Source organism: Fukomys damarensis, unplaced genomic scaffold, assembly GCF_012274545.1.
Source record: "Fukomys damarensis isolate Sample0158 unplaced genomic scaffold, DMR_v1.0_HiC HiC_scaffold_15, whole genome shotgun sequence".
Classification (NCBI taxonomy): Eukaryota; Metazoa; Chordata; class Mammalia; order Rodentia; family Bathyergidae; genus Fukomys; species Fukomys damarensis.
Window position 1 is genome coordinate 15,151,693 of NW_022900927.1, and position 15,722 is coordinate 15,167,414.

A 15,722-nucleotide genomic window follows, 5' to 3' on the forward strand; every position below is an offset into this window, starting at 1 on the left:
ACGTTCTTTGTATTCCTGGAGGGGATACAGAGATGAATAAAAATTTGAGTGTGTAATGAGAGAGAGAAACCTATACATTGTATGTAGTGTAGCTTGTACCTTGGTCTGTGCTCTGAACAGTAGTATACTTATTGAGCTATTCTAGTATCACATCGACAAAAACTAGAAATTTGGAAGAGACAATTTAAACCATAGCACACATCTTTCCCAGAGTTTGTGTTTGTTTGGTGACCTTCATGAACTAACTCTGAAGTAGGGATCATTTGTTGTGAGAGCCATTGACATTTTTATTTCACTAGCTTAGTGATCAATACAAGTGATCAAGGCACTTGCATATTTAATTCACCCAGTTAGATGGAAAAGTCTTGCTCATTTTACAGTCCTGTATCCCCCAATGTCTTGCACAATGTAGAATTGTAATCTCCCTATGCACCCTAGTGGTGCAAACCTCTGCCTCAGCTTTCATTTGCTCTTTAAGCAGAGACCTGAGGTCCACCAGTGATAAGGGATTAGGGCTTCCTCCGGACTTTCCCGCACACGTGTACTCTTCACAAGTTCGTGGCATTTTAGATCCTCAGGAATAAGCTAGAACTATTGAAAGCCCTCTGGAACATCTCATTCCCTAGATCTTCCCTTTTGATTTTGCGTCAGCTTTTTACTTACCCAAATTTATATCATCTCCTCTGAAAAATATGCTGTGCAGTGATTGCCACTGTTTTCAATAAATGCCTTAGAGTTTGGGATTTTTCCACTGAGCAAGCTTTGAATCCGGTCAAATAAAGACAAATCCAGCCCACATTAATGGAGCTTTTCTAGAGAACTTTCAAATAAGTCAGTTAATGATAGGCACTTTTTGATGAACTCCGTAGCCTTTCTGTTCTCTTCTGTGGCTTTTAGATTTCTCTTTTTCACAGCTAGTGTGGGTGCAAGGCTGCCTTGTTTCCACTGCTGCAAAGCAAAAGAAAATAAGATTGGGTAGGGCAAGTTAAATTCCGTAAAGTAAGCCTCACACTTTTTCTTCCATGAATGATCCTCGGGATTGATGCAAGCCCTTGAGCTACTTTGGTTTCTTGAAGGAAATGTGTTGTTGATATTTATTGTGCTTATTGTCTTTTCTTTGGTTCTTACTCCTGAGGTTCTGAGGTTCTTTCTGAGGTTCTTCTCCATTCTGAAAGCAATTCCCCTCGCTATTTTTAGGGTTATTAATAATAAGTGCTACCATTCTGTCTATGGTCACCATCAACTGTTATATGAAGCGCTTTTTGTTGGGTGAAAAACTGTCCTATGTGATCAAATAACAAATCATTAGATAATCCAATAATAAAATTGCATAACTTGAGATAGATTCACTGTGACTCTAGAAACCAAAGAAATTAATATGAACCACTTGAAAAATTCTTATGAAATTCTACTGTAATTTCACTCCTAAAATCCAGGAAAAACTTTCTTTTCCAAATGAAAGACTTAATATTGGATAAATGACTTTAGATAGCAACGTGATGCTAAATACAAATTTTCCAAAATGTATCACCAAGCTTAAAAATGTTTTATTTAATTCATGTTATTCTTGTTTTCTCATATATTAATTACTTTGCTTTTCAAATAACTTTGAGAAACTGTTGAATTCCTCAAAATTCTATATCAAATCTAACCTTTCCTTACCAAGCAGCTTCTCTGCTATTAATAGTATAGTTGGAACTATTTTCATAATCTGAAAAATGTGTCTTATTGCTGAAGATGGCCCACATGCTGACCATTGTGTATTTCCCATATAAAACCTGCTCAATCCAAATTTTCTAAAATTAATAATGTAACTGTTATAGAGAATGACTTACTAGATGCATCGTCAGTTTCCACCTTATTTTCTACCTACCAAATCCGGCATATATCCCGTTTTCTCATGAGTCATTACCAACGGCACTAGCTTGTCTAATACTTCATTATTTTTGCATACTTATGTTTAAGGCAGGACCTTGCTCCACTTGCTCTCCTCGAAGCTCTGTCCTGCATGTTGCCTATTTCATCACCCCATTTAAACACCACTGAGTCACACCAAACTCCCTAACCTAGAATTGAGAAATTTCTTAACATGACTTCAGCCCACCTTTTAATCTCTGTGTATGTATTTTCTACTCCAGCTAACCCAGATGTTTTTTTCCTTTTTCTAAAATGCTGTATTATTAGATGTTTAGTTTAAATCAATAAATCCTAGTAATGCTTACTCAGAAATTCCTTCATCTTTCCCTATCAAATGGTTCTTCCATGTTTTGGACTAAGATGTACTGAAGGGTTCTCTCAAGGCACTTGCATATTTAATTCACCCAGTTAGATTGACAAGTCTTGCTTGTTTTACAGTCCTGTATCACCCAATGTCTTGCACAATGTAGGATTGTAATAATAGTTCTTCATGGAACAAGTGGTGGAAACTTCAATCTTTGGCACACAACCTGACCTTTACCGATTATAATGTATCATTGGGTGGAAATTACCAGCATTATAAAGCAGTAGTGAGGTCAATAGATCCCTTAAACATTCGCACATTGGGTGATTTCCTATATTATATATGTAATCTAATAAAATTTATATCTCTCAGATAAACTTTTCTTTAGAAATCTGTGATTTTTCTAAAAATCAATGATTATTATGTAGGATTTTGGATGTCAAGAGTCTCTTGGATGAAGAACATGCGGATGTTAATAGGTAATCCTGAAGTGATTGATAAGAATATTGACAAAAGATTGCTTTAAAAACAATAGGCACCAGGAACTTTTGCAGAGAAATTTGGCCAAATGACTATGTAGGAGTCATACTGACTGGGGACAGTGTTAAATGATCACAAGCATAAGAAGAGAAGGCAGTGAGTTGAACTGCATCATTGAAAAATTACACTGTAAAATCTAACTTTGTAACTGTTCAATTTGATTTTTAAGGTGGTGAATCCTAAAAAGAAAGGAAAAAAGAAAAAATATACTAATTCTGGAACAGTAAGTCAAAATTTACAGTATTCAGTAAAGATCAAATTAATAAAGTAAATATATGCATTTTTTCTCATTGAGTTTTTTGGTACATTTTAGGTATACAGTACAGTTACATTCATTATTGGGATCTTGTACTTTACATGACAGGACTTGGTTCTCATTTTTTCCCCTTGTCCCTGCCCTCTCTTTGCCCCCTCCACCCTTCCCTATTTACAAAGACTTTGTTTCCATTTTCTCATTTTTTTTCTTTTCCCTTATTATCTTTCCCCTACTCCCCTACCCTTCCCACTTTCCCTACACCTTTAGCCCTTTTCTTCCTATTTCACATTGTCAATTATACCATTAGGATCTTATGTACTATTGTAGTTTATTCACACCAGAGAAACTGTTTGGTATTTACACATGTGTGACTTATTTAATTCACTTAAGAGTATATCTTCAATATACATTCTATAAAATGGAATACCACTCAGCCATAAAGAATGAGAAATTAGAGTCATTCACACGAAAATATATACATTTTAATGAGACCATAAACAACTAAACAATTAGTTTTGTTTCATTTAGGATTTTAGTATGAATGATTCTAATAGCAATATTAAACTTAGGTGAGTTGGCTTCTTTCCTGCTTTCCCAGGGTTTATAAGGACACATAGTTTTCTTACGAACTCCTCATTTCATGGAATCAGAGTTCAGAGACTTAGGGAGACATGAAATTGCTTAAGTAGTAGTAAGATGTGATATTCTTCATAGGCCACACTTAACCAGTAGGACTCATTTCATGGGAGGTGAAAATGTTAAGTGCATTAAGATTTATGGAATGCCATGCTAAGTCAGTATAGGAAGGGCAGAGAGGAAAATATCTAAAAATTGTGAAAAACCAATATCATCCTATTTTGAGAAATAAATATCAAGTTTCCTTTTCATCAAGTTTCCTTTTAAAGATTTTTATAAAGCAAGACACTTGGCATATTAGATGGCCTTATTATACAACAGTGACAAGAAGCACTCATTTTTTCTTGTATGGCTTAGCACACTGATTACAGTTTGTTTATTTTAACTTTTAACCATTTTCCACCTCCCTTTCATGTTTTCTTTTATCTAAAATGTGAAATAACACTGTTCTTGTAGTTACTTTTTATTCTGTTCTTCAAAGGAAATAAACTGGTCACAAAAAAGAGTTCATTTATTATGATTATCTTCATCATCATCATCATTTTGGTACCTTTCCTTCTGGTAATTTTAAGTGTAGGAACAATCAGTCCTAGCAGATTTTAATAAAGAATAATATCTCCAGGGATTTTCAAAATGCTAGGAAATACTTTCTCTCTAATAAGAAAAAAGTCCACTTGGGTTAAAATTGTACTAACAGGTAATTCTGTTTCTCCCTCTTTACCTCTTTTTTCAGGTAACTTTGCTCTCTTTCTTGGTGGAGACAGAAGTTTCCTTCCTTGACTACATTAAGGGAGGGTAAGTCACACTGGGAAACTTTTGATTGTTTAAGCATTTCTTTGGATGTATATAGCAAATCCAGCACAAAGAACCCAAGGAGCTGACAGTCACCTTTGTGTATTTTAAAGGTATATCTACTATACTTTGTTTCAGTTTTAAGCAAAACAACAACAACAAAAACAAAAACCCCTTATACACCAGAGGCTTTCCTTTTGCTGCAAATTACAACCATTCGTTGGCAAGAGAAAAAATAATTCTACTATTAATAGTTGTAGGTAAACTAATAATGCATTTTTATAGAATGTTTTCATTTGTCAAACACTTGAGACTTCTTAGAGGTACTTTTTATTTCTTTGAAAATCGTAGTAAAGTTTGAGGGCTTGAGTAAATTTATATCAGAACAAAATCATAATGCAGAAATGGTTGATGGTGAATATCATTTACTAGCTTTGTTGGCTTGCAGGTAAAAATACATTTCAGGAAAAAAAAAAAGTGTTTGTGGTAGTCATTTTTGGAATTGTCCTGTGTCCAGAAAAGTTCTGCATTGGCAATGTCTTATAGACTATTAGACCTTGGCCAAAAGTTGAGGCAGTACTAATTGTCTCATAGCATATTCTGGTTTATTTGGTTTTACCTTACAATACAAATGTTTATTTTCATCTCTTTTGTATTTATAATACACAGAAATGGTAGGAGGAAAATTTGACTGTCTAGCAAAATCATGAAGAGTAATAGTCAGAGACGACTTATGAAAACCTTTCCCTGTTTATGATTTTTTTTTTTGCCAGTACTTATCCTCTGATAGAATGTCATTAGGCCAAAGGAATGTATAAGGACATGAAGATACCAATAGCACAGATAGTCCCTCTCCTCCGCAAAAGTAGAGAGCTTACTCCTTTTTATTCTTTATTAAGCAAACATAATATGCCAAAACGATTACCTACATAAATTGGAAGTCTGTGGTATGCACTGGTATCTTTCAGTCTGCTATCTGAGGATGTTTGTTGTTTCAATAGAGTTGAAGGAAAAAGCACTACGTAGAAAAAAATGTTTCCCGACTCTTCTTTGTATTCTAATATCTGTGTGTATATCTGACATCAGAAGATGGAAAAATACAAAGTTGAATTTGTCATACTGAATTTTACTCCTGTATAGATACGACTCCATAATGACAATAGATAATTAAATAAAATAGGATGAGACAAAAGACATCTTACCATATTCTTTATAAACTTAAACAATTCTTAATATAGCTGGCTATATTTTGCATGCTATAAATTCCTCTCACCTTTTTTTTTTCTGTGAATGTTGGAAGTGTATTGTGCTGTGCGTGAGTATAAGAACTGTTTTGCCTTTGGTGCGTATCTAGTAATACTTTGCTGTGTGTCTATCAGTAAACATTTAACTATTTTTGTTTTGTTTTGTTTTTTTAAATAATAAACTGACTTCATTTATTGGTTGTTCATGGTCTCCTTTTGAAAAGCCTCAGTGCTAATGAGAGTAACAGTGGGGTTTCTACAGTACTCAGGACAAAGGTAGTGTTGACAGGTTGCACTGTCCTGTTCCACTGTTGCATGTGGCCACCAAGATTCATTTTCTTGGCTCCCACACTTCTGCTTGATGGCACTGCCTTTGCAGGAAGACTCTTGTAGGCAGTGTATGAATGGAGCCCCACTTACAGAGCACACTTTGCTTCAGGCCTCATTTCCAGAGAGTTTTGTAGGAATGCAGTTTTGATTTGCAGATAGAACCTGGGAAAATGAAGTTTGAATTTTACTGCATAAATAATCTAACTGGACTTAAATTAATTTCCATAGACTCTCATTATAGTGGTCCACCTGGCCCACAGGAGATACAGAGTTCAGGACGTTCGAGGGATGCTTGAAACCACGGACAGTCCTGTACCCTGTATGTCATATTCCTCTCCTGTCTGTACATTCCTAGGATCAGATTCACTTACACCGTAGGCACATGGAGAGTCTGCGAATTATTATTTGTTATTAATAGAACAAATACAACACTGCTCAGTGATAGTTACAGTATATAAAATTTGTTAGTTATTTCTGAAATTTTCCATTTAATCCTTTCTGCAGGTAACTCAAAATGCAAAGGGGAAAACTGAATGAGTGGGGACTCTTGTATCTGAAAAGTTTACATTTATTAAAATATATTTACTAAATACATGTAATACATTTTAAATGTCATAATTATGTATTTACCTATCATTCATCACTGTTCGCAGTATTAGTAAAAAATAGTTATTAATAGACCATCCCTTTCACAGTAGACTCCAAATCAACAGCAATAATAATTTTATTTTGTGCCTTTATATGTATTTATGTACGTTTGCTCTGAAGGACTTGCTATAAGCAACTGAGAACAAATTTAAATTCTGATTTCTATTAATGATATGATGCAGTGATCTACTCTATCATGGCAAATCCTAGTTTTATATAAAAGGTTAATAACTTCATATATCTAGACTTCAGTTTCTGGATTCACATGAATCTCATGTTCTAAGAGTTTGGTAGTTAATGATGTAATTCCACCAGATCTTACAGCTCTTTCATGGACTTAGTGATATCTTACTCTTCCACCCTGAAATAATTGTTTCTATTCTTTCAGAAAGCTTAACCTACCGGCTTACTGTACAGCACAACTTTCATGATTGCTCACATTTGCTGACCTTTTGTCACCTGCCAGACCCTGTGCTACAAGCCACAAAGAAGCTCTCTTCTCCTCCTGACTCCTCTCCCCTTTCCCTTCATCTTATCCATATTGATAATATTCTCTCAAAAACAATAACAGTGGAGTTCATTTATTTATGTTTACTTTTTGATATTTGTATAACTAGTATATAACATCTATTGCCCCCAGTCACAATCTGGTTGGATTTACATAGTCTGAGCAAAAGCAATGTCTTGGCATGCAGAATACTTAAGAATTTTAACATTAGCTACTTGTGAAGTTTTAGACTTTATTTAAGTGAGTTTGGGGATTAGTTGATGCTTTATAAATATAAGAAATAATATTGTTCCATATTCATTTTTTTAATCTCTTAACGTGAAAGTTTAGAGCATTAGAATTCAGAAACACCAAAATTAAAATCAGCGTAAAATAAAGTGGCTACAAACATCTCATTCGGTTATTTCAGTGAATGGTATTTTCTTGATAAATTTCTTACATATTTTAAAACTTGTTTTAGACATTATAATTCTCTTGGTTTTGATATCCTTGTTATTAAGAAACCTCACCTTTCAAGTAGACAAATGTACTGTAATGATTGAAAACCAGATTAAAAATTATTTAATTATATTAAAATTTCAGAAAAATAGTGATCTAAGAAGTGACTATAACGAGTTTTATTCATTTCAAATTAGAACTAATTGTAGTAATTGTCAATTAATTATATATAGTTTCAAAAGTGACTATTTTCTGGTGAATGACATTAGATTTTCCTAGAACCTTCTGGCTTAGTGACAAATTTGAAATCTCTCAAAAACTTAAAAAAAATTTTTGAAAACTGACACTTTAGTGATATATATTTAGGATTTTCATAATGTTTTTTTTAAATCACACAATGCTTTTATTTTATTAATATTCATTTTCAGGTATTGCAGAAATTGGCATTAAAAATCCCAAATTTTATAATAGCTATTTTTTGTCTCACATTATAATGATAAAACATGGTGAAGAATTAGGTAACATAGAAAACATTTCAAAGTTACAATTTCCCATAGTCACATACTGTATTAATATCACAGTATAGTCTTCCTTGTTTATTTCCTAACATCTCCCACTGTTTTTTATGCAGGAATATGTGCATATATGGAGTGGTATGTTTTGTTCCTTTAGTATATCGTGTACATATGTTGCCACACACACACACACACATTTCAACAGATTTCCATATATGACTATGGATAATTTAGTTTCAAAATATCCTATTGATGTACCCTTTAGTCACATCCATTTGTAAAATTATGAACAAGGCTTCCATGTAAAGCCCAGGTGTGTAGTATTTTGTGTATTTCATAAGACTTATCTTCACTCACTGCCTAGAAATAATGTTGTTGGATTAAATGGTGTACGTATTTTACAACTTGTTAAATGATTCTCAATTGTATCACTGAAAGGTTGTGGTAATTTACTGTGTACTCCTGCCATCTATGTGGGAATGTTTGCTTACCATACCTTTTCCCTTAATAAGTAGCATCTTTGGTCTTTTATTTTCTTAATTTAATAGGTAAATCTTGTAAGTAGTGTCCATTTTCATTTCTTAGCCGGTTTCATGTTCTTTGTAAAAGCCCATGTTTCAGCCACCTGTGTCTTTGAACACGCAGCATTCACCATCCTTTTTCCTGTGTTCTGACTTCCCATCCACCATTCAGAGTAGAGTATCTTCTAGGGGAGCCAGAACACAGGACGACAGCTTGGTATTCTGTTCCTTGGGCTGCTGAATATCCCCAGGTGTGACGCTGCTCTCGATAGCGCTCCTCAGCACACATCCCTAAAGACTAGTCTAGGAACAGCCCATCTGGCCTCACCTTTTGCCCTCTCATGACACTGAAGAACAGTAAAATAAACACTTTTGGCTGTTAGCAACCAAACACCACCACAAGGTTGCGTAACAGACGTCAAATTCATTAGTGCGTTTGAGGATTTGTGGAAATTTATCAAGTTCAGCTGTTTGGAAGAAATGTACCAACATACTTCAAAACAAGTATGCTCCAAAACAATTGGGAAAAAAACATGCTGACCTCAGTTTGGCTTTTCCCAGTGGCCATCTCTCTTCACTTTTAATTTAAGAAGCCAGGATATTTACTATTGATATTTATGAGTTGTTTTGTTGCTACCTCAGGGTGGCATTGATGAGGGTCATCTCCCATACTTTTTCTCGCCTGAGAGATTATCAGGTTACACTTACGCTGAGTATCAATTGACAAGAAGGCTAGAGGTCTTAAAAGTTTTCAAGAAAATCATTGTATAAAATATGAATAAGCAAATTGGTATTCTAGTTAGTTCTGCTCCTTCCAAAATAATGTTTTGAGATTTTCCCTACACATTTTGTCCTCGGTATTAACTTTATAAACCATCTTTCTTTTCATTTTCCTTTTTTTTTTTTTTTCCTGTACTGGGAATTGAACTCATGATAGCTAAACTGCCCACACCAGGCTTGAACTTTAATTTTCGTTCCTCAGCTTCCCAGAGTGCTGGGATTATAGGCACCCATCATCATGATGGTTTAAACCATCTTTTTTAGATGGATGCATTGGAAGCCTGGGTGAGAAAAGGGAAGAACAGGCAACTTATAACTTTCCTAATAATCAAAAACTGAGGTTAAACTTGTAGAAATTCTTCAAAATTTAAAATTTTATTTCTCTTTCTTCTCATAAAAATAATTGAATAGAAAATGATAAAGAAAAATCTTGATTTGTTTTCTCGGAACCCCAAGTAGAAATTATACAGAGACAAAAATGAACAAATTCAAATAGTAAACAAAATAATTTTCATGGTCCTTTAATAGCTTCCCCTTCAAAGGAACTTCTTTTTAGGCCTATTGCTTAGTATCCTGTCTTCTAGGTGTGCATTTCTGCAGTGTTTTTCGATGTAGATATTTACATAAAAATATAACCCTGACTATTGTGCGACCACTATGCAGCTTGTTCCTTTTCAGGCACTGTCTCATCCCTGAGACACTGTGGTTAGCTCCAGGAGGCTTTTGGAGTTAGGGAAGCCAGCAAGGCAGATGCAGTCAAAATTAGCCAAGATCTGATTCTTATACAAATAATCTGTGAAAGAAAAATGTAATTTTTAGACCTTTACATTTCTTTTTGGTTAAGATGCACCATGTTTTTCTTGGAGCATGTTAGTGAATGACTTTATTGAGGGAGTGAAAGGTTTTATTTTCAACAGAGAAAAAAAAATGCAAAAGGGGCTGTAGCATAGAAAAATAAAAACTATTCATTTCTCCAGGATTATTGCCTTTGGGGGTTATTATTTTTAGTCATGTATACTTATCTCTGGGATTATTTTGTATCTATTAAAATAATTTTAGATATTGAAAGCCTGATATAATTGTCTCTTTAAGAGTTTATTTAGTAACCCCTAGTCAATAGCGTTTAATATTTTAGTTATCTTTAAGACATTGCCAGAATCATTTCAAATCATAAATCTTTCTGAAATCTTAGATACATCATTAGATAGCATTGTCATTATTTAATTATTATTATTTGTGAAATGGGTTTCTTTTCATCTAAGTATCTGTAGAATACATATTTCCATATTCCTCACAGCTGGCATTGTATCTCAGAAAAAAAATCATGGATTTCAATTTGGTTTCTTGGTCCTTCTGTCTTCTTTGCCTCTCAATTTCCATTAAACTCCACTCTGTCACCATAAGTAAGAACAAATACTTATGAAGTTTTCCGCATCTCTGTGACTGGTGGCTGAAGGGTGAAAACATCACAAATTTGCTTGCATTCTGAGTCCATGTCAAGCTACGGGAATTTCATGTCAACATGAAACCCTGGTGTATGCTTTTATCAGAAACTTAGAGGCCTGTAGACTGTTGTTTTCTTCCTTTGAAAAAAAGTACACTCTCACCCACAAGTCCAGGTGAGCTGTATAAGACCCTCCCACTAGCCTTAGTGACTGCCGGTTTCCTTAGGTGTCATTTTCATTGTCCATTTTTGACTTGTCTCTTGGACAATTTTTAAATACTTTTACAGGACTGAACACAAAGGAGCAATTGAATAAATTGAATAAATATGAATTAATAAGACTATGACTTTAAGTATGACTTTTCAGCCCTTCCAAATCTTATAGTGAAATTAAAATATGAACCAATAGAACTTTAAATCCTGAATGTGACAGTTCAGTGGACTGGGTGGCAAATTTTTATGTCTGTTTCTCTCAGGCCTATCATCTACGCCCTTCCTGTCTCTGTGCCTCATAACAAAATCAGCAAATGAAACATATAGACCAGGCTTTCTGGGATAAGAAAAAAATGGTGTTGTGTTGATTCTACCAGAAGCTATCTCAGCTGGACTTTTAAAATTCTCCTTGGTAGATACGTAAGGGAAAAGCATGACCCAGATTAGAAGGATGAGGTGCTTTTCTTCATATCCCAACAGAAAAGAGCAGGAGAGAGTATATTAGGCCCACAAAATATGTCAATGAGAACTCAGTAGGAAAAAGTCAATATGGCTGCAAAAAAGTTACTGCTGGTCATTGAGGCAACAGAGACAGCAGCATAGAATCTGAACTCCATTCCACAGTTTAGACCCCAGCCCTGCCTCGTTCTAGCATAACATGCTTCCATTTCTGAGAAACAGGTATAAAAATAGCAATGCCTCGCTCCTAGAATAACTGTGACGGTAAAACAGTATAGAGTTAACTGTCAATACATAGTGTTATTATTTAGGAAAATTTCAATGTGTTTGAATTTTTGGTCCATTTTATTTGCCTATCATGATATTGTTGGTGGTAATTGCACTAGTTATTATAAAAATGGAGAGAAACAAGAAACATGAAAAGAGCAAAATAAAAGAGGAGTAGGGAGCTAGGTTCTTCTCTAAAAGGAAGGGGATCAAGAGATGAGTGGAAAGAGGGAAGAGAAAGGCGGTGAAAAAAGACCTGGTATGTATATGTGCCAATTTCTCACAAAGGGTGTGAACATTATGTACTAAACACACTTACTAATAAAACAACAGCAGCAACTCCCCTCAGTAACTAAGTCAGTTCCCTATACCAGTTCTGTTTGAGACTAACTTCAGGACTCCTGTTTCATTCCAGATAGTCCTGTGTACCCCACCCAAAGTCTTGATCCTGATCTTAAAACTTATCTAGAGATATAGATAATAGGTTTATAAATATTTTAAAAGGAGAAAAAAGTCTTCACAGAACAACCCCTCTTTTTCCACAAAAATAACAATCTGCATATCATGAGCTAATTTTAAAGACTAAAGTGAACTCCTTGATCCTGCATATTTTAAAGACAGGTTAAATATTTTTAAAATGCCTTTACTAACAAGCTCATGAGGATTTAAAAAAAAAACATTTAAAGCAATTATAATGGTGTATAATGTTTGCCTTAGTTTTGAAAAATTTATGGGATTGCATTGGATATGTTGCCTCGGGGAGCACATTTTAAAACATGCAAGATAATGAGATTTTTTTCCTAATCTGATTTCTTACTTGAAAGCTGAATGTACAAGTCTAGGACTTTTTTTCTTATAGGGCTTCTTGTTATGGTATCCAAGTGCTTTGCACTCATCAAATCAGTGGAAAGCTAAACCCTGCAGCGCCCAACAGGGACAAATCTAATCAAAGGAAAGCCCTGTGCTTTCCATAAATATTCACAGAGAACATTATCATATCTCAGCTAAACTCATCTAGACTAAGGCATAGAAAAGAAACTTCTAGAAATATTAAGAAGGCTTTCATAAACATTGTTTCAGTTAATGATCAATTTTAATTTTTGTACATTTAAAATATATGTTCGGAAGCAGGAAAGGCTAGAATATAATGTATACTTTCAGGTTGTGATTTCATTGCTAGCTTATTCTGTGGGTAATTCTCAGGGCTAACCATTTCCAAGTCAAAGAAAACTGTGTAGACTTTCCTTCTATATAGGGTTGATTTAGACAAAATATTTATAGTTTATTTTGTATCAGGCAGTTTCTTGGTTCTGTAGTATGATAAAAATGTGTTCATTTAACCAAAGTGCAGACTAAAGGAACTGAGTGAAATAATAACTTTTTTTTTGGCAGAACTATTACTAACTTTAGAAAAACAAATTTAAATCTTTTCCTACTAGTGGTGAGCTAATTTCTCTTTAAACAGAATTTTCCTTTAAAATTTAGGAATTCTTTCTGTGAAATTATTCTATTGCAGACAACACATTTTGCACTCTGAAATAGTTTCTCTTTGTGGACAATTAAAAGATTGGGGCAAGAAGAAACATAATAAAGCAATAACTGTTACTAAAGGCAGGTAGAAGTAGGATGAAAGAGAACTGACCTGGCTTCGAATTGCTAATATTAAGTGGTAGAATGCATATTAGTAGATTATGTATTAAATTCTGCAGAGATAGTACATCCTGTCCTGGCTCCACTGGTAACAGCTTCACTGCTTCCATCTTGTTTGTTTTGCTTTTGTGGTTTTTGTTGTTGTTTTTGTTTTTGTTGTTTTGGTACTGGGGATCGAACTCCGGACCTTGTGCTTGCAAGGCAGGCAGTAGAACCACTTAGATAAATCCCTGGCCCTACTACTTTCCTCTTGATACATGACTAACAACTCTGGGAAAGATTAATGAGAAATTATGACAGTCAAGAGTTGTCTCTTCTTACCTAACAGAGAAAATGATTATGAACAAGATGTCATAGGTTGTTCAAGGAATTTGTTCACTAGCATGTAGAGAATTTGTCACATTCCAAGTTTTATTCCTAGTATTTAGTAGATGGCTTCAAGGTAGCTGTTACCTATTACCATGTGAGAAAATTGGTGGTGCAGGGAGTTGGTCATTTTGCAGAGTCACAGCTCCCTAGGTAATTGTGATCCTGACATTCGAACTCCTGTGCACATAATTCAAATCTCACTGTCCAAGAACCATTGCTTGTCTAGCATTTACATCATTTAAAATGGTATTCTTTTAGGTAGTGCTTACGTTTTTGATTTGAGGTGTTTTTTCTTATTTTGATTATGTGACTTGTGAGATATTTTTAAACTACTGTTAAATTTAAAAGGAGTTCTTGAACCATAGGAAAATGAGCTAGCTTCCTTGTGAAGTTGTACTTTGGATCATTCTTATTGTGTTAAAAAATAGAGTCTCAATCTTTAAAGGCTGGAGGAAGCAGAACATTTTGTTAATTTATGAAAACTTCATTGTTTAAAGATGATTAGCAAAGAAGTTAGGGAATCATATTACTTGTCTCCAGCTTCTTTTTCATTTTCACTTTCAACATTTTATCGGTCCCTCCAAAACCCAGAATGCTTGGAAGGATAGAAAGGAAAATAAGGCCGAGATCAGCTGTACTTCATGCGGTAGGATTTTGAGTACTTACCTAGATAGCTCTTTTAACAAAGATAGATCAAGATCACTTATGGTCAGTCTTGGGTTGGGTTGTTGGGGGACCCTAGTAGGTGGCATGAAGGAAAGGAAATCTGACAGAGTAAGTTTGATGCCGAAGGCAAGTGAACTAGATATTCAAGGCAGGTTCCAAATTGGAACTGTGGACTAGAGTACACATTGGTGAGAGTACACAAGGCACAAACATAGTTGTGGTATCCACATAGCCAGAATAAGAGGACTGTCAGGATTGAGTGGGTCTCTCACCTGCATATGGGCTCTAGATTCCAACAGGCACTGGGTCTGAATCTGTGCTTGTCAAAATTAATTTTAAAAGTTATATGAAAAATGCATCTTTGGGATTCATGATGTTTGGTTTATGCAACCTGACAGGATTTAAAGTTGGGAATAAATTAGTACAGCCCTGCACACCCCATCACAGCTGTTAGTTCATGATAATTCATAATAACAGCTGTAGGGAATATATCTGAGATGGAATGCCTGTGTGTGTGTGTGTGTGTGTGTGTGTGTGTGTGTGTGTGTGTGTGTGAGTGAGTTTCTTTTACACGCACCTATATTCTAGTTTTCTGTGGATCTTGCTATAATAGTAAATTTTCCCCATCTTGAAATCTAATTTTTGTGTCATTCACAGCTTTTGGAAAGATGGCAGAGTGAAACAGGGACACTTTCCAAGTGTGCATTTTAGTAGTACTAAGACATATGCATGGGAAAGTCTCATGAGGGATTAGCAAGAAATCTATGTTACTTGGCAGCAAAGCTCTTTTCGATGCTAAAATACAGTACTGCTGTCTAGGTTTCTCCATACCCTACTTTGTCTTGTCTGTTTCTAAAACATAAAATGACAGCTAAAGTAACACTTCCTAAGCAAAATATTTCGAGAATGTACATGTGATTGTTTTATGAGTGTTCTTGCAGCAGTGAGCATTCACTTCTTTCTACTTTGACATATAATTGATTTTTTTCTATAACCTTAGGCTCCAAGCAATATTAGAGACTGAAAGGAGTAACACGATTATTGAGGATGTTGTCTGGCCTACTTTTATGACACAAATCATTTATCAAAGTCTCAAAGACATGCGTCTTACAACCGAAAGTTGTCAAATTATTAACATCTTTCATTAAAACATTTATTAGTTAACATTTTCTACATATCTAGAAAGTGATACTTGGCATAATACATATTTTAATATGAATGAAAA

General features: G+C 34.6%; 1 protein-coding gene across 1 annotated transcript in view; it reads left to right on the forward strand.

Moving 5' to 3' along the window:
- Window positions 1-15,722, forward strand: part of Cpne8 (copine 8) — a 214,695-nt gene that overhangs the window by 156,529 nt on the left and 42,444 nt on the right. Inside the window, exons 13-14 of the mRNA XM_010629775.2 lie at window positions 2,931-2,984; window positions 4,387-4,448. Of these exons, the coding sequence (XP_010628077.1) occupies window positions 2,931-2,984; window positions 4,387-4,448 (116 nt within the window). The remainder of the gene's footprint in view (window positions 1-2,930; window positions 2,985-4,386; window positions 4,449-15,722) is intronic.